The following is a 21,156-nucleotide window of genomic DNA, read 5'->3' on the forward strand; positions in this document are numbered from 1 at the left end:
AGAGGAGGCTGCTTCCCACGGGCACCCAGCGCCCCCCTGCCCAGCACCGCCTTGGCGCGGCCCTCGGCTGACTCACGAGCGGTTCCGTCCCGCTGCCAAGCCTGAGCTCGGGCTCATTCACAAATCGCTCCCTTTGTGCCAGCGCGAGCAGCGGCTGGGTGGCAGCCGGGGGAGGTGGCGGGGGCACTGCTGTGACACCCCCGGAGCCTGGTGCCCGCAGGGACGCGGTGCAGGGGAAGCACTGCCGCCCTGTCTGGGCGCACGACACCGGGGGGGCTCTGCCGGAGCACCCCAACGTCACCAGCACTGCGCTGACACTTTGCCTTCGCTGCTCTGTGCCTCCAGGGCTGCGGCAAGCGACGTCCGTCCAGCACAGGGAGGTGGACGGGGCTTGGCAGGGCTGCAGCTCTCACCCGTGCCTGAGCCCGGCGATGCAGGTAGGGATGCCCAGGCTGGTGGCAGTGGCCAAGGTGGCCTTTGCAGGCGGGACTGGGCTGCAAGGCCTGCACAGAGACTCCTCCCTGGGCATTCTCCAAGTTCTGGTTTTCAGGCCTGGGCTTACCCCTGCCCGTGACGCAGCCAGCTGTGAAAGCAGAGCTTTGGGCCGTCTCCAGCCAGCCTGGCACTGAGCAGCCCGGGGGGGCCAGAGGGGATTTTCTGGACTTGTTCCTCCCCAGATGTGACTTCCCCTCCGAGGCACGGCGTGCTGCACGCCTGGGGACATGTGCTGCCCCGTGCAGCCAGAGCCACTCCCCGCCTGCCCTTCCCGTCCCCAGCATTTTCTTTGCCTTTTTCCCGCTGAAGCACCCAGCCAGCCTTACGGACCCGTGGGCAGACAGCAGCCTGCCCCACAGCTCTCGGTGCCGAGCAGGAAGGAGCAAGACGTGGGACGAGGGCTTGCAGCCCCCAGCTGAGCACGCAGGCACCCACCAGCAAAGCACCGCCACCTCGCGCTGATGCAATCCGGCTCCCAGCTCGCTTTATGGCTGCAAAGGAAACGTCAGGCTACAAAGGGCTGCAGGGATGAGCCCACAGGAGGTTGCATCACAGCCCTGCGTCCTTGGAAGGGGGGGGGGGGGGGGGGTGGAGGGTCCGCCTGGGTGCTCCTGCTTTGCAGACCCAGGGGGGCTGAAAGGGGTGCTGGCAGCACCGGGAGCTGCGTGCTTCGCCCCGCACCACCCGCAAAGGCAAACGTGGCCCCGAGCAGGGGCAGAGGGATGGAGCGAGGACAGCAGCCCCGCCATCCACCCTGGCCCAGCAGAGGAAATCTGTGCTGAGGGCTGCTGGGGGTGGGTTATTTCCTCCCCTGGCCTTTTCCTTCTCTTTTTTTTTTGCCTTGTTTTGTCCTCCCAGAACCGCTGGTGGAAACATTTGGCCGCGTGGTGCCAGCAGGCAGCACGGGGTGGCTGGGGGGGTCCAACCCATCCATCCCCAGCCACCAGCACCGATGCAGGGGCCACGCAGAGCCCGAGATCCTTCAGGTCACGCTGCCCCTTTCCATCTCCCTCGGGTGCGAGGTGCCGCGGTGCCTCCCTGCAGCATCCCCGCACCGAGCCCCCAGGCTCCGCGCTCGGCCCTGGCGCTGCGCTCCCCGCCGGGAAGGGGCCGGATCCTGGCACGGCGGCGGGGCTGAGCTCCCCCCGCTGTGCCTGTGCGCAGCCAGCAGGGTTTCACCAGCGGGGAGCCTGGCCCTCTCCGCACGCCTCTCTGCCAGGTTCTCCATGAGTAATGACATAAACGTGCCTCCCGGCCTGTCCCCGCGCTGCGCCGCTAACCGTGCCGCTCTCGGGCTCTCCTCCCGCTCCCCCGTCTCTGCTTTACATCACAGCGATCCCGTCCGTCTGTTTGGCTCCTCCGCTCCCCCCGATGCTTCTTCCAGACGGTGCGAGTGCCCAGAAGGAGAAGCGGGCGGCGCTGGAGCAGACGTGGGGGCAGGCAGCCCGGTGTCCCATGTCCCCGTGTCCCCGCCGCGGGGACAAGCAGGACAAGTGGCGGTCGGGGTGTGCTGAGACCCGGTCCTGTCCCCCCCCAGTGCCAGGCCCCCCTGTCGGTCCCTGCTTTAACATCTGCAGCCATCACTGAGCCAGGATCCAGCAGCCAGGATGGGATGTGTCCCTGTCACAAGCCGGGACAGGGGTGGCTGTCCCCGTGGCTGTGGGTTTGGGCAGGATCCTGCCCGCTGCTGGGCTGTCCTTCAGCAGCGGTGCCGCAGCCGGGCCCCAGACAGGCAGCAGGCAGGGACGCTCCAGCGGGGCTCTGCGGGGAAGGGACGCCCTTTGGTGAGCAGCGGGGGCTTCTCCAGAGCCTGCAACAAAATGAAAGCGTCGTGGCTGAGCGGCAAAACCGCGTGGGGCTGGAGCCGCCGTTATGGGAAACAGGGATGGGCGCCCTGTAAAATGTGTGCGACTGGGGGAAGTGCTGCAGCACGGGAAAAGTGTGATCCCCGGGACTGGGGACGGGGCTGGGCACTGCCCTGCCTGGGCACACCGCAGGCCGAGGGCAGCTGGGAAGTGGCTTTGTGTCAGTCTGCAGTTACGAATATGGGAAACGAAAATAAAAGTGCTGTATTTCCAACCGGCTCCTAATGTGGCTGAGAATCTGGTGGGATGGCTGCCGCGGCCAGCAAGCCCACGGAGCCTGCCCGCTCTGAGCTCAGCCCGGACAGGGAGAGGGGTGGGAACGGCACAGGGATGGAGCAGGGCAGGGTGAGAGGCACGAGGAGAGCTCAGGTACTGGGACGCAGGGGATGCTCCCCACGCACCACGAGGTTTCCCAGCCAGCTGCACCATCGCTTCACCCAGGCACTGAGCCCTGCAAGGAATGGGGCTGCTGAAGGGCAGACACACGCCGGGGCTCCTACCGGACCAAATCGGGGCGACGATGAGCATCCGACCTGGGATGCTCTGCTCCAGCCAGCAGAGCAGGGGGTGCCAGTTGGAGCAACGCTTTGCTGGGAAGTGGGGCAGATGTGGAAGAGGAGCCGCCAGTATTTGGCTTGCTGAGGGGTGTCGGAGTGCCAGCAGACACATCTGTTGTGCAAGATGCACGTTAATAAAGTGCCTTTTGTAGCTGGATGGCAATGCTAACAGCCCTGGAAGATCCAGGGAGCCGTGCGCTTTGGACAACAACCTGGATGGGAACGCTGTTTGGGACCGTGTTGCTTCCCCTGACAGCCGGCAGGAACCTGGGGAAATCAGACGGAAAGCAGAGAGCAGGGCCCCTGCGTGCACCTTGGGGTGCGAGGGAGCTGGGGCGGCCACCTGGGTGCTCTCCCCAGACCTGCACTTTGCCCGGCTGTCCTCGTCCCCATCCCCGTCCCCATGCCTTACAGCCCTCCCTCCAAGAAACACCCAAACCTTCCCAGCAGAAGGGGAGATGCTGGGCAGGAGCTTGCGGGAGGGGACGGCCGATGGCACCGGCTGGGGCAGGGACACGGGACACGGGACACAATGACCCTTCCTTCCCACAGCCCCCTAGGGATGGGGGGACGGCTGACGATGCTCGCTAGCATCGCCCCCCTCCTGGCAGCCCAGGAAGGCGTTTTTGCTGACATTGTTTTTGGCAGCTCTGGGAGCGGCCGGGGGGTGCCCAAGCCAAGCCCCATGGCAGGAGCAGCCCCAGCCCCGCTCGCCTGCAGGGCAGCAGAGCTGAGCTCAGCACCCGGCCGCGTGTCCCAGGACCCGGATCAGGCTACATTTCAAAAATGCTCTCAAGTGCTGCTGCAGCCCGGTTAGCGGGCCGAGGAATGAAGGGGAAGATGTGGCTGAGGCCTGGCCGCGATCCCTCCAGGAGCCCAGGGATGCCAGCAAGATAATGAGAGGGGATGTTAAACATTACTGCCTTCACAGGGATATTTATCTGACACAAACAGAGGCAGCCAGGAATCCTCCAGGGTGTGGAGCTCAACTTAGACCCCATTAAAGTTCCTTTTATTCCCTGCGTTTTGGCTGACGTTAAAACAGCGACTGAATTGCTCCTGCGGGAGCCGGCTTCCCCGCCTGGCGTCAGGTCCGCTGCTCGCTGCGGGCTGGTGCCGGGGCTGAGCTGCCCCCGCTTCGCCCACCCCCTGCGCCCCCAGGTCCCCCCCAGGCCACCCCCGTCCCGCTTTGGAGGTGCGGGGATGGGGACCCAGAGCCCCACGGGGGTGAGCATCCTGCCGCGAAGCTGGAGGGGATGAAGCGCACGGAGGATGAGCTGTGCCCCATGTCTGAATCAAGAGGAAGCATTTGCAGGGGCAGGCACCTGCCCGGGCTTCCAATTTTATTTCTTTATTTATTTTTTCTATTCTGAAATAGAAGAAAATTTGAAAAAACCTGCACGGATTGTGTGCTGCGCTACCCGATCTGTGCAACTCCGGGCAGGAATATTGCAGGCTGAGCAAAACTTCCCGATTTCATCACTCCGAAACATTTCCTTTCGACGTCGCTTAGCTTTCCAGGCTCTGAAGAACCTACATTTCTAAGGAAAAGACTGCTGTGAACCAGCAACATGTTTAGTTTGGGGGCGAACGTGCCAGAATGAGACAATTGTGAGACATTCCAAGCTTTTTTTCCCCAACCCGTGCGGCGGTGGAGCCTCGCGGGCTGGGAACGGCGGCTTTCCCAGCAGTGCTGGAGCAAAACCCCCGAGCACAGCTCCCTGCCACAGCCCCACGGCTACAAAACACAGCGACAGGGGGTGGCAGCGACCGGGGGACACTTGGGTGGCCACGGCGGGGACCCAGAGCGAAGCCATGGAGATGCCCAGCAAGGTGCCTCCTGATGCCGTCACCCAGCCCGAATTTGGGAAAGCTGTGCCAAAAACAATGAAAAGCATGGGGGAGCAGGTCCCCGAGGTGGGACGAGGCAGGGGATGAGGCAGGGGACAGCGGGGCGGGCGGTGCAGAAGGGGAACAGACAATTTACAAGCCGCCGGTGCGCGGCGATGAGCCGGGGCCGCTTCAAAAGGAACCAGCTTTAAATGGATCAAGACCCGAGCCAAAAGCATAAACACTAGGAGGAAGTTTGGCTAAAGTTAAATCATGTTTTATTTAAAAATCTCCCTCTCCCTTTTGTAAGATGGAAACTCTCCATCCGAAAAGTGAAACTAAGATTGGAAACAGTCCGCAGTCATTAAGTTTATGCTGCTTTTTTTTTTTTTTTTTTTCTCTCCGGCTTCTCAAGTAAAATATCAACTGGCTCCACTGTCAGGGACAGGAAACATTAGTAATAAGTTCATAGATTTACATTTTCCCCAGGGAAATACAGGAATATCAGAGATCAAAAGTTGGAGAAAGGAGTTATTTTTATACAGAGTGATTTGCAACCAGCATTCATTGGGGGGAGTAAATAAATTACAGGCCCTTCACTTTGGGGTTGTTTAAGTTCTTTTTCCTTAATGCCATTCCTTTCAACTACTGTAGAGAGTCTGTCAGGACTTACACAGACCAGGAGAGACTTCCCCGCCCACGAAAAGGGCCTTTTTCCAGCAAAAAATTGCTGTCATCTGCAAATGTCAGAGGCAGCTGAAGGTTGCTGAGCCTGCGGGTCAGTGGGGTCCTGGCTGGCGGGGGTGGGACGGGGACACGGGGCACACACAGGACATGGGATTTGGGACACACACAGGACATGGGATGTGGGACACACACAGGACTTGGGATTTGGGACACACACAGGACATGGGATGTGGGACACACACAGGACATGGGATGTGGGACACACACAGGACATGGGACATATGACACAGGACCTGGGATATGGGATGTGACCCTGCAGAGCCATCTCAGCATGTGGAGCAGTGCAGGAAAATGGCTCTAAAAAATCTAGGTTTGGGGCTGCTATCTCCAGCAAGACGCCCCCAGATGCTCCCCTGCTTTGGGTGGCAGCATGCTGCAGCTGCAGGACGCTCTCACCCCTGGCGTGACATTGCACGGTGGGTGAGAGCCCCTCAGATACAACCAGAGCACGACGACTGCCACCAGCAGCCCCGTCCCGGCCAGGCGGGGACAGCCCTGATGTCCCCAGGCCTTGCTGCCGCCGGACAGCCCGGCTGGCCTGTCCCCGCCACGGCCCCGGGCGCTGTCACCTCCAGCGGTGGCCTCGTGCCGGTGGCGGGGAGCCAGGCCCCGGCGGGGCAGGGACGCTGGAAACTCTGAGCAGGCCTCGTCTGGTGTCGTCAGTTAGAGGCGAGGCACTCGCTGCGGGCAGGATAACGGATGGTAGTTGTAAGTATCACTGGAAAAACAATAAAACGGCCTGTTAGGGTGACACGGCTGCGAACGGCGGACATTAAACAAGCGAGCGGAGCTGCCGCAGCGGCGCTCGGCCCGGCCTGTGATTGATTCCCGGCTGGAGCACGCCTCACAGAGCGCCTCTCCGTCCAGCCCCGCCACCGAGGGCTGGGAACTTCGCTCTCCCTCTCCAGCTTAAAAGTACATCCACATAAACTGTGCTTTAAGAATCCCTTAAGGTTCATTAATGTCACAAGCAGGGGAGGAGAGAAGAGCTGGAAGGCCTTGAAGTGCATGTCGGAAACACTCCAGAGAAAACTGTAAATGCTGCTGGGATGAACTGCAGGCTCTGGAGGATCAGTCGTGCTGGAAGACTATTTATTTTCCAGTCTATTTTAAACACTGGACTGTTTCAGATAAGAGCTGCCTGTGGTGGCAGACAGGATCGTGGGACTGGTGTGCGGGAACTCATGCCAGATTCATTTCTGGGGAGTATTTCCTCTCTGCCTTGATAAATCTGACTTGTCTGCTGTACCAGGTTACTTCCTTTGGAGTTCTCTCTCCTTATTATTACTTATTAAAATTGCCTGCAAATAGCACTCGGGCTTCATGCAACATCCTGTACTAACAATTCATCCTTCTCGTTATCTCAAAGCTGACAATTCCCACCAGGGCCAGAGCGGGTGGGTGGAAAAACGTCTTGAGAAGAAACAGAAATGGCCATCCCTTATTGTGAAGCCGAAGAAACCACATTTGTGGGACTGGAGGGGGCAGGAGATAAGTGGGGACTTCCCCCCTTCAAAGGCAAAACCATGAAAGGGAAGAAAAGGAGAAGAGAAGGCAGCGAGCATCTCCCCTCGCCCAGCTGGCGCTGGGGTCCTGTGCTGGGGCTCGGGGGGCAGCAGCCCGGCCCCACACACTCGCATCTGTGTCTGGCCAGGGTGATCACTTTTGGGTTTTGCTGCTGCTCAGCAGGGGCTTTGAGCTGCCCAGCCCCCGGGGTTTGGGACGTGGCAGCACCCATATCAGCAGGGAGGTGGTGGAGGGCTGCGCGGTGTCCCCGTGGGTATGTGGAGGGGGAGGTTTGGGGGTGGGAGATGCTGCGGGGGCTGCGTGCTTCTCCCTCTCGGTGGGCTGGGAAGGGCGTTTGTGCCGGGAGCTCTGCGCGTGGTCTGCAAGGGGAAACTCTCCCTGCACCCTGCTGTACGCCAGGGCTTGGTCCCATCAGGATGTGGCTCCCAGTCCATTTCACCTGGACCTGTCCGTGCACCTTCCTCTTGGCCTGGTGGAGCCTGAAAGCTCATCTTGGCTCCCCTAGCACAGGGCACCGCTGTGCACTTGCAGATAAAACCGTTCTCACCTGAACACCACTCACAGACACACAGGGGGACAGAGGCAGCTCCATCCTCCCCTGCCCAGGGCCACATCCAGCACCTCCACCCACCCCAACCCCACTGAAACATCCCTGTCCCTGGCTGGGAGGACAGTGCTGCCATCACACGTGGGCTCAATCAGAGAGCATCTGCTTCCCGCTGCAGCCCCCAGGGCTGGGCTCCTCCCGCCGCCCCCTGCCAGGCTGCTAATTTTATATACCTGGGCTGCCCGCTGCGCCCACAGGGCTGCGGGGCTGGAGGCTCTCCGGGCAGGCACAGCGGGGCGAGGGCATTGAAGGCAGCGAAGAGGGCGGATGAGGCAGGGAGCGAGGCTCCTCTCCCCCCGAGGCACTGTGTGAGCAGCTGGAAGCACGTCCCAAAGCTGTCTGGCGCGGGCAGGCAGCGTGGATGGGTGCCAGGGGCTATTTTCAGACTCGTGGTAATATCCCGAGGCTGGAGAAGTGCAGACCCCTCACTGGTGACACAGGCACGCAGCCCCTCGGGGCTCAGCCACCGGCGCTCGCTTGGCAGCCCCAGCACACGTCTTAAATAGCAGTTCCCGTCCTTGGTCTGAAGGCAAACAATTCTGGTGCCGAACTGCAGACACCTCCTTGGGATGGGGCTGTGGGGGACGCAGACAGGCTTTTCAGAGAAACCTCTGGCAAGCAGCTTCTTCGAGGGACCTCAGTTTTGGCTTTCTAATTGGAGCCTCCCCACATCACTTCTGGGAGCATTAACCATGATTATTTCCCTTCTCTTTCTAATCACAGCGTTCACTTTCCCTCCACGCTTACTGACAGCAGCACCGAGCACCTCGTGCTGCCCCCCCAGCTCTCCCCAACACCCCAGAGCAGAAAGTTTTGCTTTGTGCCCAGACGGGAGGACAGCACCGCGGGTTTCTCCCCATGGGGCTGGGGGCTGACGAGCAGGGAAGCAGCTCCCCTGGCTTAGAGTTTCTTACCCACGTCCGACCCGCCCAGGAGCTGCTGTGTGAAGCAGCCCCATCCTGCTGCCCCCAGGTGTGGGGGACACAGAGGCACCGGGGCAGCCACCATGGGGGCTCTGCAAGCAGCTCTGGGGACACCGTGGTGTGCCTGAGCCCCATGCCCATCCCCTGGGTTTTACCTCCCATCCTGCTGGCTCCAGAGAGGGGCGAGCAGGAACCTGCTGCCTGTCCTGCTCCTGTAGGGCTCAGAACCCGTCCGAATGTTTCCCTGCATCCCGCAGGAGATAAGGAGGTGGCTGTGATGCGGAGGGGATAACCCCGTGCACGGCACGAGGGGGCCGCTGACAGCAGCACGTCGCCGGCCGGGAGCACTCGGGGCTGTGGGGAAACCTCCGAGCGCTTTGATCTTGATGGAAAGCAGGTACCGGGCAGATGGGGGGCGGGATGAGGCCTTCGGCTGCCCTCCTGCTGGTGGGGTGAGGCAAGGCCCCCTGCCCCAGCAGTGCCCAGCAGCGCAGAGGACTGAGGGGGGACCAGAAATGTATGTGCCTTTCCCGTATCACTCGTATGAGTGGGGCCGGGTGCTTGAGGGAGAGCAAAAGCAACCAAGCCTGCCAGAGCTAAGAAAGCTTGAGTCCCTGTCTTGGCTAAGTGACCCCATTTTGGCTGAACCCCGTGCAATGTAACAGCAGATGGGAACCCTGCAAAAAGTCCTTACTGCACTGGGAAATTCTCCCCGCAGCCCTGCACCTGGCTGAGATAGCTGGCGTGGCAGGCCATAAAGTCACAGGATCACTAAGGTTGGAAAAGCCCTCCAAGATCATCTGGCCCAACCATCCCCTCCCACCAATATCACCCACTAAACCGTGTCCCTAAGCACCACGTCCAACCCTTAGGTCCATGGGTTTGCTTTCCTCCACCAAAAGCCAGCTAAACCCTTCGTGACAAGGCACCCAGTGGGTGGGCGTGCAAAAAGGAGGCTGTGAAGGTGGTGGGGTCCCAGCACTGCCAACTGCACGTGGCGAAGGTGTTCCCACCATAAAACCCTGCCGGGGATAGCTCGGGGGGGTTCTATCGGCGCAGCTCAGGCGGCAGCACTTGGGCTGAGAGCGTCTTCGTGCAGCTCTCGTGGTGCATATGGTCCCTATTTACTGGGCTTCTCTGCCGCTGGATCCCTTTCCGAATAGTTTTCTGCAATTACTTTGAGTTTCCTCAGCGCAGATCGGGAGTGAAGCTTGTGCTCTGGGAGATGAACTGCAGAGCATTTGGCATAAAGGGAAGCTGTTAATTTGCCAGCAGCAGAGACAGAGGGAAAATGAAAATGAAGAGAGATAATTCATCTCCATCGCAGTGGGGTTTGGAGACGAGTAGAGCTGGTTATTGCAGGCTCCGCACTGAGGGCAGCAGAGAAATGTGCGGCTGGTGCAGCCCTGACCTGTGGGAATGTGGAGACAACCCGGGCAGAGGGGACACCGCGGGTCCCCCATCCCCGGCCTGTCCTCTGGGCATCTGCTCCCCTGCCACCAGGCTGCGTTAGTTGGTTAGACCGCGTTGTGCAGTATTTTATCCCCAGTGTGCACAGCAAAGGGTAAAGGTGGCGGTGATGTGAGTGCCTGGGGATACAGCCAGGGGCAGAGCCGGGATGCAATACCCATACCTGTGCCTGAGCTGTCCCTACGAGGCTGAGCTGCCCTTGCTCGTGCTCCAGGTGGGTTCACCTCTGCGCGTGGCCGTGGAGAGCACATCCCTGCCGCACGTGCACGCCGTGGCCCCTCGCCGCTTCTTCCTGCTGGAGCATGTCGGGAAAACGCCCTGCATCTGCGTTCCCAGCTCCCCGCCGCTCCCGCCCCACCTGCCTGTATTTATGGGACAGTTATTTCCTTCCAGAGAGTGGCAGCCAGCGTTGTGAAATGGCTAAAGGGGTTGGAGGAACACCCGGCCTTTCCTTAGCCCAGGGAGATCTGGACTTTCCCGGGGTGAGCAGAGCGGGGAGAGGAGGTGCCGTGGGCTCTGGGACGGGGTTGGGGCACTTTCAGGATGCTGTTGTTTGCCCTGGTGCCGCTTGAAACCTGGCCCATGCTGTCACACGTGCCAATAACCAGTATTTTCCCAGCAAATGGAAGCCCCGTGTTGCTGCCCTGCAGTCCTGTGGATGAGGAGGTGGAAAGCTATTGCTGTAACGCGAGCTCTTTTTGGAAATTTTGGATGTTACCAACCACAGACAGCAGCCGCCAGAACCAGGGCGGTCAGATTTTCTCTCCAGGTACTTTTCTTGACCTAAAACAATTGTGTCCACGGGGCTCAGGACCCCGCTGGCTTTGAGGGCGAGGGAGGCAGGCCGTGGGGTGCTCCCCCCAGCCCCGGGGCCGCTGCAGCAGCCGGGAGCTCTGCGCCCCCGCGCTGGCTCCGTGACCAGCACGAATCAAAGCAGACGCCTCTCTTTATAGACGGCGGAGGCTCCGCTTCGCTTCCTGCCTCTAATCTGAGGATCGGTGCGAGGCGAGGGGAGGGGAGGGGAGCTCCCGCGGGGTGCTCGCCCCTCGGCCCCGCCGCCCAGCGCTGACACCCTTTCCTGACACACATTGGTTTCCTGCGCACCGCTCTCACCCCGCCTCCTACCCCTGCGTTAATTTCTACAGTGCGGTTTGTTTGGGGGGTAAAAAGTAAAAATAAAGAGAAAGAAAGCAGGTTTTTCTTTAAGGTCACTCTGGCAGCTGGCAGCTCCCAGGGATGCCCAGGCACCACGGTGAGGGGCACTGCCGCTGGCGGGGACCCTTGGGAACATCGTGGGGCAAGGCAGGGTGGCTGCAGCCCCTCTGCATGCATCCCTGGGGGCTGATAACATCCTAGGCACTGCTTTACCTCTAGCTTCGATTCAGCCGAGGCGGTGTCACCTCCCCAGCTGCGGTTGCCTCTGGTTTGACACCGAAGTGCCGCGGCCTGCAGGGCGACGGCCTGATTTGGGACAGCAGCAGGTGCTCTGCTCCCCTGCAGGCCGAGCTGCTGGGGGGGTTCAGAGGGTCCCGGGGCTGCCCCCCCTGTGTCAGCATTGCTGCAGCACAGGGCGCTTCCACGGGGACGCTTCCAAAAACCCCTTTCTGCCCCTCCAGGAAAGCGGGAAAAGTGCTCAATGGCCGCAGCCCGTCTTTAGAAAGTGGATTAGGGCTGGTGAATAGGGCCCGTCTCTCTAATGAAGTGCTGTTACCGCCAGGCTAATTGAGTAATGACATAATGCAGGCCCGCCGAGCTCTTTGTACGGGCCGTGACTCCGGGCCGCCGCGCACCACCACTTCCTCGCCGTGCCCCGTTGGGCCTCCGGCGCATTGTCGGCGGGCGAGGCTAATGTGCAACACCGTGGGCTTTATGGGGGCAACAGACAACGTGTCGCCAGCATAACCCTGCGTGGAAAATGCGGAGGTGGAGGGGAACCCGTATTAATTAGCTCGGGAGACGCCAATCTCTTCGCATGTGAAACGTGAGCCTTTTTATTGGGAAAAGTAAAACAGGCCTCACATTGCTCTCAGCGAGCCCAGTAAAACAGAAGGTGATCCATAAATATGTATGTTATGCCGGGTTTAAAATACTTTCTGATGATTTTCTAGGCAGATCTCCAATAAGTTACAGCACAGCATCGCTATTGTAAAGCCGCGGTCCCAGGCTGGTAGAGCCTGCGCTTACCCTCGCAGGAGGACGAGGGGTTTGTTGTGCGCGCTTTTCTCCCTCGTGCTGAGCTGTTAATCCTCGGATGGAGAAATTAAACATAACCTAACGGGGCTCGTTTTTAACCGGCCGCTGCTGCAGGGAGGATTTACAGACAGATCGCCCCTCACCCCCACGCACAGGGCATGGAGCTGGTGCCCACGAAGAGACAAGCACAGCCTGTGGCCAAGCCATGGTGGTGCCGCAGCGCAGACTGCCCGCGCCCACGAGGATAAATCCATTTTCTTCCAGTCCTTCAGCCTCACTCCCCTTTTCCAGGTCTCTCCCGCTCCCTTTCTTCGCGTTTGCCCTGCTCTTTGTTTCCCCGGGAAGACCCGCACCTCCCCAGCCCCGCGTTATCAGTTTATCATCCGATTAAAGATTAATTTGAGATTATTGCTCGTGTCAATAGCCCAGAGCCAGAAAAACAATAGCTACACCTGCAGCTTGTTTGTGAACCCGACTCCTTATGGCGAGCTGTTAATGGATGGAGGCTTTTACTGGGCCCGCGTGTTGACACGGGCTGGCTGAGCCCCAGCCTGGCCCTGCACCTGCTGCCCTTCCTGCAGCCCAGGGATGAACACACAAATCCCCCAAAGCCCCCAGGAATCTACAGGTATCTCGGCTGGGAAACCCATGGGCTGTGTTTGCTGTTGCTCGCCCCTTGTTCTGCCTCGGCGGCTTCTGCAAAACTCCTGTTGTTCCCTTCCCCAACTCAAAGCCAGTCTCCCAGCGATCGATTTTAATAGCGGGTCTTTCCCTGGCTCCTGCCCCGTCTCTGTTTGTTTATTCAGCATCGTGCATGTCCCTGAGCTGGGAACAGAAAGGGCTGAAAGGTGGTTTTGGTAACGGCATCCCCCGAGCCGATGAAGCCTGGCCTTTGCAGAGGTCACCGCAGCCCCCTGCCCTTCTTGTCCTGCCTGTCCCCTGCACGAGAGTGCGCCGGGTCGCTCCGGCTGCTCAGAGAGCCGGGGATATTTCAAACAGTGAAACAGTGGCATGGGAAGGCTGAAGCTCTGGTCAGCCCAGTATCTCCACTGGGTCTGCCCCAGCTCTCCGGACCTTGCTGCCCTCCCTTCCCCAACCCCTCAACTCAGCATCAGGTCAGAGTGGTGGTGGGGGGGGTGAAATAAAAATCCCATCCTCTCTGGGAAGAGAACGAACGTTGCGGTTTCCCCTTGAACCTTTGAATGGGCTCCAGCAGCCGGGGGGCCGTACGTGCTCGCTTAAAGGTCCTGCGGAGGCCCGTGGAAATGAAAAGGAGGAGTTCAAAGCTCGACGTCGGCAGCGTGCCGCCCCGCCGGGCGCGCGGAGCCAGTACAGCCCGCGCCCCGCGCCGCGCCCCGCCGGCAGGGCCCCCCCGGTACCTGGGGGAGGCTGATTGAATCCCGGCTTTTATGAGCGCTGACACCGTAATCTGTTACAGATGGTCACACAAGGTGGCCACCAAATGGTTCCTCCCGCTACGAGCAGGCTTCTCCCCCCCCCCCCCCCCCGCCCCGACCCCAGCTCCCCGCCACCAAAACTGCAGCGGATCTACCTGGATGAAACGCCCAGGCTCCGGGCAGCAGCTTTACGGGGTGTTTATTTCCTGTGGCATTAAAATAGAAGGGGAAATAACAGGGAAAAACTGCTGGGGCTTTGCCATGAACCCTCTGGCTTCGCCATGCGGCACCAGGCAGGGACCGAGGGCAAGGGACAAGGGGACAAGGGCAGGGGACCATGCCGCAGCTGCTTCTGTGCCCCCTTGCAGCCAGGCCTGCCGCTCTGGGGATTTTCACGTGAAAATGAAATGGGAAAACCACTGCAACTCCTCGTAACACCAGCTCCTGGGTGCAATCCTTCACCAGCCCGATGGCATGCAGGTAGCAGAGCGCGGTTAGCCTGGTTTTGTGGGAAGGGCAGAGGGGACTTGTCCACGTCTGCAGGGTTTGGGAAGGAGCTGAGCGCATCCTCGTCACGGTCCCAACCCTGTGCTCCCCACGCACCCCAACACACCTCAGTGCAGAGCTCAGAAACATCTCTGCAGTAGAAAAAGGAGCAGCTGGTCGGGAGAGGAGGGGCTCAGAGCCACGACCATCACCCTGTCGGTGCCGCAGCCCGTCCAGACCCGGGCACACCCGGGAGCCACTGGGGGTCCCCAGGGCGCGGGGGCCAGGCTGCCGCCCGGGCAGGGCGAATGGAGCAGATGCAGCAGCAGCACAAGTGCCAGTGGGCTGCTCCTTTGTGATTCAGAGCAGGCAGCATTTCTTTTTTCCCCATGTTTTAAGGCTGCATTTGTGTTTGAAAGCCAGCGGGATTTGTCAGTGGGAGCCTCGGCTGTCCTCCACCCATTTTGTACCTTCTCTCTGAAAGCCTTGCGGCCCAGCCAGCCTCTGGACAAAGCCAGGAGCACAACTGGGAGCAGCAAAGCTTGCTAAAAAAAAAAAAAAAAAAGTTTTTTTCACAACTCTCATTGCCTGCCCGACCAATATTAATCGAACCCCATTGAAACGGAGCTGGCAGGATTCCCCGGGTCAGCGCCAGCGTGAGGAAGATGCAGCAGCCTGAACAGGGAGCATCCGAGCAGGGCCGCAGCATCCCACGAGGTGCTGCCCTGCCCAAATCCCTTCTCCGAGTCAGTGGCAGCAGTGAAGGAGGGGAAAGGAGGGTGGCACAGCCCGTGCACATGGCTAGGTGCACGCTGCGGGTCCTCGATGCCCAAAGGCAGCAACCCAGGGCTCCTGCCTGCTGAGAGAGGCGCAAAGCCAACAGCGCTGTGATCCCAGCCCGGTGCCTGCACCGCTTCCCCGGCAGGAAGGGCTCCGCAGGCTTTGCTCCCTGGTTATCAGCCCCCTGACCCTCCTTCCCAGCTCCCGCAGGTGGTCCTTGCTCAAAATTGGGCTTTTTTTTTTTTTTTAACTGTTTAGCTGCTTTTGCGAAGCCAGGATTTTATGGATGGAAAGCTGAAAGTAATTAGTGCCCTTCCCCCGCTTCCTGTTGGGAAAAGGAAGAAAAAAGCGCACACGAGAACAAAACCCAAAACTTCCTGTCCTGCTTAATAATAAAGTAATGAATCGAACGCGGCTGGGAAAGTCAGTTTATACCGGGAGAGCTCTTAATTAAAGAAGGGCCAAGCAGCAGCTCTGCTCCGTTTTACAGCCACACACATCTTCCTGCTCCCTAACAGCCCCTGGGAGACGCAGGGAGCCGGACGCGAGCGCCGGGGCCAGGCCTCCAGCGCGCAGAGCTGGGGGGACGAGAGCTGGGGGTGGCTCCTTTATCCTGCTGGAACACAACGCCCCGGGGATGGCACCGAGGAAGCGCAGGGCGAAAGGACAAACTTGCAGCCCTGCGGGGAGGCAGGAGGAACGAGCGGCCGTGCTGCGCCACGTGCCCCAGATCCAGCCGTGGCTGGGCGGGTGCAAGGTTTGGAGCGGTGGCACGGCTTCGTTAAGTGACAATCCCACAGACAGGCTCCTGGGGTGGCCTTGGAGCACCTGTCCCCCACGGCTGCGGGCAGTGCAGGGGGACAGCCCCACGGTGCGCGCCGACGGGCTCTGCGGTGACAACAGGATGCGCCACCTCCGCCGCCACACCGCCCACACCGGCTCACCGCGGCGCCTCGTGCCCTGCTCGTCCCCACGGCGGCGGCGTTGGGGAGCGCCAAGGGACAGCAGGTACCCACCCAGCCACCCGCGTGCCGTCCCACGTGGAGCCTACGGGACGCGTCACGGCCCCCCCCTTGCCTCCCCCTCCGTCAGCCCGTGTCTCGGCACAGCTGCCCCCTTCCCCCAGCCCCGGCACATTTGGCAGGAACTGACTCAGCCTACCTTTTCCTTCCCCAGGAGGCAACCGCTCTGCAGACCCCGCCGTGCAAACAGCGTTGTGGTTCACCTGCAGCCGGCGGCAGGAGCGCGGTGTGGGAGCAGGAGGGCTGCCAGCACCCCGCTGGAGCTCAGCACCTCGCTCCCCAAAATGCGACCCCGGCCCGGGATGGAGCTGGAGCAATCCCCCCTTGCACCCTGCTCAGCTCCAGCCGTGCGTCCACCCAAAACACCCACGAAAGCCAGATTATAAATTAACCGTTTTATTGAATATCAATAAACTGTATATAATTATATAAAAAGTTTCATCAGTACAAAATCGTGGCACAAAAATATAAATACCAGTGTACCTTTGAAATGTAAACATCCTCTTTGTTATGATTCGGTGAAAACAAGGTCCAAAGAAAGATGCATTCAGGAGGCACCTGTCAATAACCATAAATAGCACTTTTGGCACACACCTGTCGATGGGCAGCCTCTGGACAGGCCACCATTGTATCAGCTGACAAGTGCCTGCTATTAGTCACAGTTCTCTTGAAAAGCAGTTGTTAAGAGTCATATTAACAGGTGCTTGAGTGCATAGCTGCTCTGTAAACAGGATTCTTGTTTGAAATGGCTACCAATGCCTTTTATGGACACCGTTAATCTTGTAGGCATTGCAAATTGTCATTGTGCTGGGGAGAAGCAGCTGCTTCACAACTAATGTGATACTGTATTATTGCATAGTTACACCTTCTATAGGCGGCATATATACAATCGGGGCGGGGGGGGGGCTGCGTTAACGCTCCTTGTCCTTCGTTACAAAAATATCGGGTCTTAAAAGTTACCGAGTGGTTATGGTAAAAAAACAAAACAAAAACAAAACAAACAAAAAAACCAACACAAAACCAAGCCAACCCCCAAGGCTTCCCAGTCGCAATGCTCCACACCGGTGGCACGGCCAGGGCTGGGGGCTGGCCCTGCACGGTGCTGAGCGCCTGCAGCACCGGGCACCCAGCGGCATCGCCCGCACCGGGGGCTGCGGCTGCGCGCGGCTTCGGGCTCTCGTTTGCCACCCAAGCACGAGTCCGGTCCCGTGCCCTCGGACGTCCAAGGTGGGAGAAGGATCAGGCCTTAGGATTGCACAGGAGGCACCAGCGGAGGAGCGCGAGTCCCTTAGGGCCCGGCGGGGCTGCGCGCGGCCCGAGGCGGCGGGCAATGGCGACAGGAGGCAACTAACTCCTACAGACACTAGTTACAAGATACGAGTTGTGTGTTAGCAGGGCGCCGGGGCCTCAGCGCGTCCCAGAGCAGCCCGTCTCCTCGTGCTTGTGCAGCAGTGACATACGGGAGAAAGTCCGGGAGCAGGTTTTGCACTGGTACTTCTTTACATCTGAATGGGTCTGCAGGTGGGCGCGCAGATTAGAGCGGTCAGCGAAGGCCCGGTTGCAGTGTGTACAGGAAAAGGGCTTTTCACCTGTGAGACAAAGAGAAACGTTCCCAATTAACCAGTGCATCAACACATGGAGAATATCAAAGACCAGGGGCATTCATTAGCCAAAGTTTGCGAGGAGCGGCGTGAAAAGGAATGCAGGCTGTTATTATTCGCCCGAGAGCCAGCGCTGCCCGGCCTGCATTCACTCAGAGGAAAGCCTCGGACTTGGGAATTTCCTGCTCACAGAAAAACCTCTGGTCGCAACCCCAGAAAAACGACGCCAGGAACATCTGCGAGCGGCGAGGCAGTTCGGCTTACAAATGCAGCCACGACATTGAGCTCCGGCCCTGAGCTAAGGGAGCCGTCTGCGGGGCGGCAGGGAAGCGGAGCTCTGTTAATTATATCATAGCGGCTGAAAGCCGCCGGCTCCAGGGTGAGTGCAGCTATTTCCTCCGCGCCCGCGCTCCCCCTTCTCCTTCCCGGCTCGCATTGAAAAGCCCGGCCAGGGTGAATTCCCCTCAAAGGCTCTTTTGGAGGAAACAAACGCCTATGCTCAATTTGGAAAGCACAATCGAGTCTTCCCGGCTTCCTTCAGCCGTCATCTTTAGTACGCTGAGAGGGTGTGAAATCAGTGCCAAGCGACAATTAAACTGTCCCGGTAGCGCCACAAAGGATGCTCGGGAGATGCATTGTAGGCGCGGGGCGGGCTGCAGCTGCGGCCCCGCACAACAGGTGCAGGGGGTGGCCGCCGGCACCTGCCCCACGCACCTCGCGCCCCGCAAACCTCCTGGTGCCCCGGGGAGCGCACGGAGCCCACGGTGGCGGGCTGGGTGTGCAGGCGGGGATGCTTCTGGCACGGTGGGGAGCACCCCAGTGGTGCGTCACAGCCCCGGTTCGTGAAATTCAGGGTGAGCACGTGCCGTCAGCTCAGGGCTGGCTGGCGCGGCACGGATTTACGGGCCGAGCCTTGACCCCACGCTCGGTTCCAGCCGGGAGGATATTTAAAGGACGTTTTAGAGATGTGCCGAGGGGGTTTGGGAAGCCCTTATCTTCCGAGATAACACCCCAACCGCTGATTCGCTTCGGGCTGCGGAGCGGGGAAGCCGGGGGCGATAAGGGAGGGAGGGAGAGGGGCGAGAGCCAGCATTACCGGTGTGCGTCCGGATGTGGCCCTGCAGCAGCCAGGGCCGGGAGAAGGCCTTGCCGCACATCTTGCAGACGCAGGGCAGCGTGTGGCTCCGGATGTGCATCTTGAGAGCCCCCAGGCTCACGTACTCCTTCTCGCAGTACTTGCAGCTGAAGGATTTCCTGGTCTGGGCGTCGCAGTGCAATTGTTTGTGCTTGGAGAGCCCGGCGAAGGTGGAGTAGGCCTTGGCGCACTGGGCGCAGCGGAACCGCTCGGCAGCAGCGGGGGCCGAGGCTGGGCTGGGCGGCCCCGAGCTCTTGCCCTCGTCCTCCTCGCTGGAGAGCGCCGTCAGGTCCAGGGCAGGCGCCGCGCCGCCCGCTGCCTCCGCCTCGGTGCCCGGGCCGGCCGGGAAGAGGCTGGAGAGCAGCCCCGCGTCCCACACCAGCGGCGGGTAGTAGGCACCGGGGCCGAGCACCTCGGGCGGGGGGATGACGGACAGCGGGCACGTCTCGTACAGCAGCGGGGCGGCCAGCACTGTGGGGACAGGCAGCGCTCAGCGGGGTGCCCAGCCCCTGAGCGGGGCGAGGGGACCCCAACCCACCCCACGGGGGGCTCCGCACCCAGCAGAACGTGGTGCCTGAGCCCCGCTACGGGGCTGTGCAAACCCCCCTGGGGCAACGGGACCCAACCACATCCCACGGGCACCCCCGCGCCCCAACCACCCCAAAGCCAAAGGAACCAGAGGGCCCCCAGCCCACGCGGCGGGGCACAGCAGCCCACCCTGGGGAACACAGACCCACCCCACGGGAGCTCAGCACCCCATGGCAAGGGAGGTGGCAGAAGGGTCCCTGCCCATCCCGCCCCGCATCGCGGGGACCTCACCGCACCCACCCCACGGGGGGAGCCCCCGGGGTCGGGTCCCCGCTCCCCCACCCACCCCGCGGGGGGACTCCCCTGGGGCAAGAAGCACAGGAGACCCCGGAGCCCATCCCACCCGTGGCAATTAGCAAATTAACCCCCCCCAGAGGGGGGCAAAAAGCCTCCCGGCCGCTCCCCCCCCCGGGGACAGGAGGCGCCCCCGCGCCGTGCTGCAGCCCGAAGCCCTCGGGGGCGGCTCGGCTCGGCTCGGCACGCACCGGTCTGGCTCTCCAGCTCGCTGTAGTTGGGCTTCTTGCTGGCCGAGAAGTGCTTCTTCACCAGGAAGGAGCGCGGCATCTTGCAGCCCCCGGTGCCGCCGCCGCCGCCCGCCGCGGGGCCGCCGCGCCCGTTAATATGGGATCGGGGCCGGGGGGCGGTGCGGGGCCGGGGAGGGCGGTGCGGGGCCGCCCCCGGCTCCCGGAGCCAATGGGGCGGGCGGGGAGGGAGCCCGGCAGGTGCCGGCCCCAGCCCCGGGGCCGGGCCGGGGGGAGCGGAGGGGCCGCGGGCGCCGGGACCGGGATCGGGGACCGGGATCGGGGACCTGGGACACGCCGCTGGTGCCCGCGGGGAGGGGGTTTTGGGGTCCTCCGTGCGGGCTGCTGTGCCCCGCCGCGTGGGCTGGGGGCCCTCTGGTTCCTTTGGCTTTGGGGTGGTTGGGGCGCGGGGGTGCCCGTGGGATGTGGTTGGGTCCAGCCCAGGATCCCTGGGGATGCTCCCCGGGGAAGCCGGGCATCAGACCTCTGTGTCCCGCCCTGTCCCTTCCCTGCTCTCCCCTTCTCTTCTTCCCTTCCAATCCTTTCCCTTCTGCCCTTCCCTTTTTCCCCTTTTCCCTTCCCATCCCTTCCCTTCTTCCTTTCCCCTTTTCCCTTCCCATCCCTTCCCTTTTTCCCCTCCCCTCCCCACTGCCCAGCCCCAGCTCTGCCCCCCCGGGGCCCGGCACCTGCTGGGCGCTGTTTGGCCGCAACCCGCCCCAAATGCAGAAGTGGAAGCGAAGCTGGGGGGGGGGGGGGCACACACAGCTGCAGCCCCCCGCCCCATTGCTTGGAGCCGCATCCCTCCCTCCTCTGCTGCAGGACTGCCCTCGGCTTCCCGCGGGTGTTTCCCCCTGGGATTTGCCCCCGGAGGATCAATGGGGGGGGCCGGGGCCCCCCCGTGGGTGCGGCGATGGGGCTGGGGCCACTCCAAGACGTGGGGTTTTCTCTGTGGGAAACCCCTTCGTCCTGCAGGGTGGCGGATGGATGGTGGGAGCCCTCCCCAGGGCTGCACGTGGGGGAAAAAAAAAAAGGAAAAAAAAAAAGGAAAAAAAAAGGAAAAAAAAAAGGAAAAAAAAAAAGGAAAAAAAAAAACAAAAAACCCACCAAAGCCAGACAAACAAACAAACGAAAACACTTTTACCGGAGGGAAAATCCGGATCCCGGAGGACGAGCGGCAGCCGCCCCTTGCGCCCCCCCGGCCGAGGGGGAGCGGCCCCGGGAGCGGGGTCCCGGCGGCGCGCCCGGGGCTCCCCCTGCTGGCGGCGCGCCCCCGCCGGGGCCCTGGAGGAAAGCCCCCGGGGCGCAGCGCTTCGGCAGGCCGCCAGCCTCGCCGGGCCGGGGGCAGCTGGCAAAGCCACGCCTGAGTTTAGCAGTCCTGACCGGGCGAGGCTAATCCCTCCCGTGCCGGTCCC

At 61.2% G+C, this 21,156-nt stretch overlaps 1 protein-coding gene across 1 annotated transcript; it reads right to left on the reverse strand.

Moving 5' to 3' along the window:
• Positions 1-16,279: 16,279 nt before the first annotated feature.
• On the reverse strand, positions 16,280-19,873 carry SNAI1 (snail family transcriptional repressor 1). The gene is made up of 3 exons (XM_080557650.1): positions 19,709-19,873; positions 18,597-19,106; positions 16,280-17,488 (listed from the first exon to the last, which is right to left on the reverse strand). The coding sequence occupies exons 1-3, from the start codon at positions 19,785-19,787 to the stop codon at positions 17,307-17,309; spliced, it is 771 nt and encodes a 256-aa protein (XP_080413776.1). The 5' UTR covers positions 19,788-19,873; the 3' UTR covers positions 16,280-17,306.
• Between the last annotated feature and the right edge of the window lie 1,283 nt (positions 19,874-21,156).

This window comes from Anser brachyrhynchus (genome assembly GCF_964034855.1).
Source record: "Anser brachyrhynchus genome assembly, chromosome: 16".
Lineage (NCBI taxonomy): Eukaryota > Metazoa > Chordata > Aves > Anseriformes > Anatidae > Anser > Anser brachyrhynchus.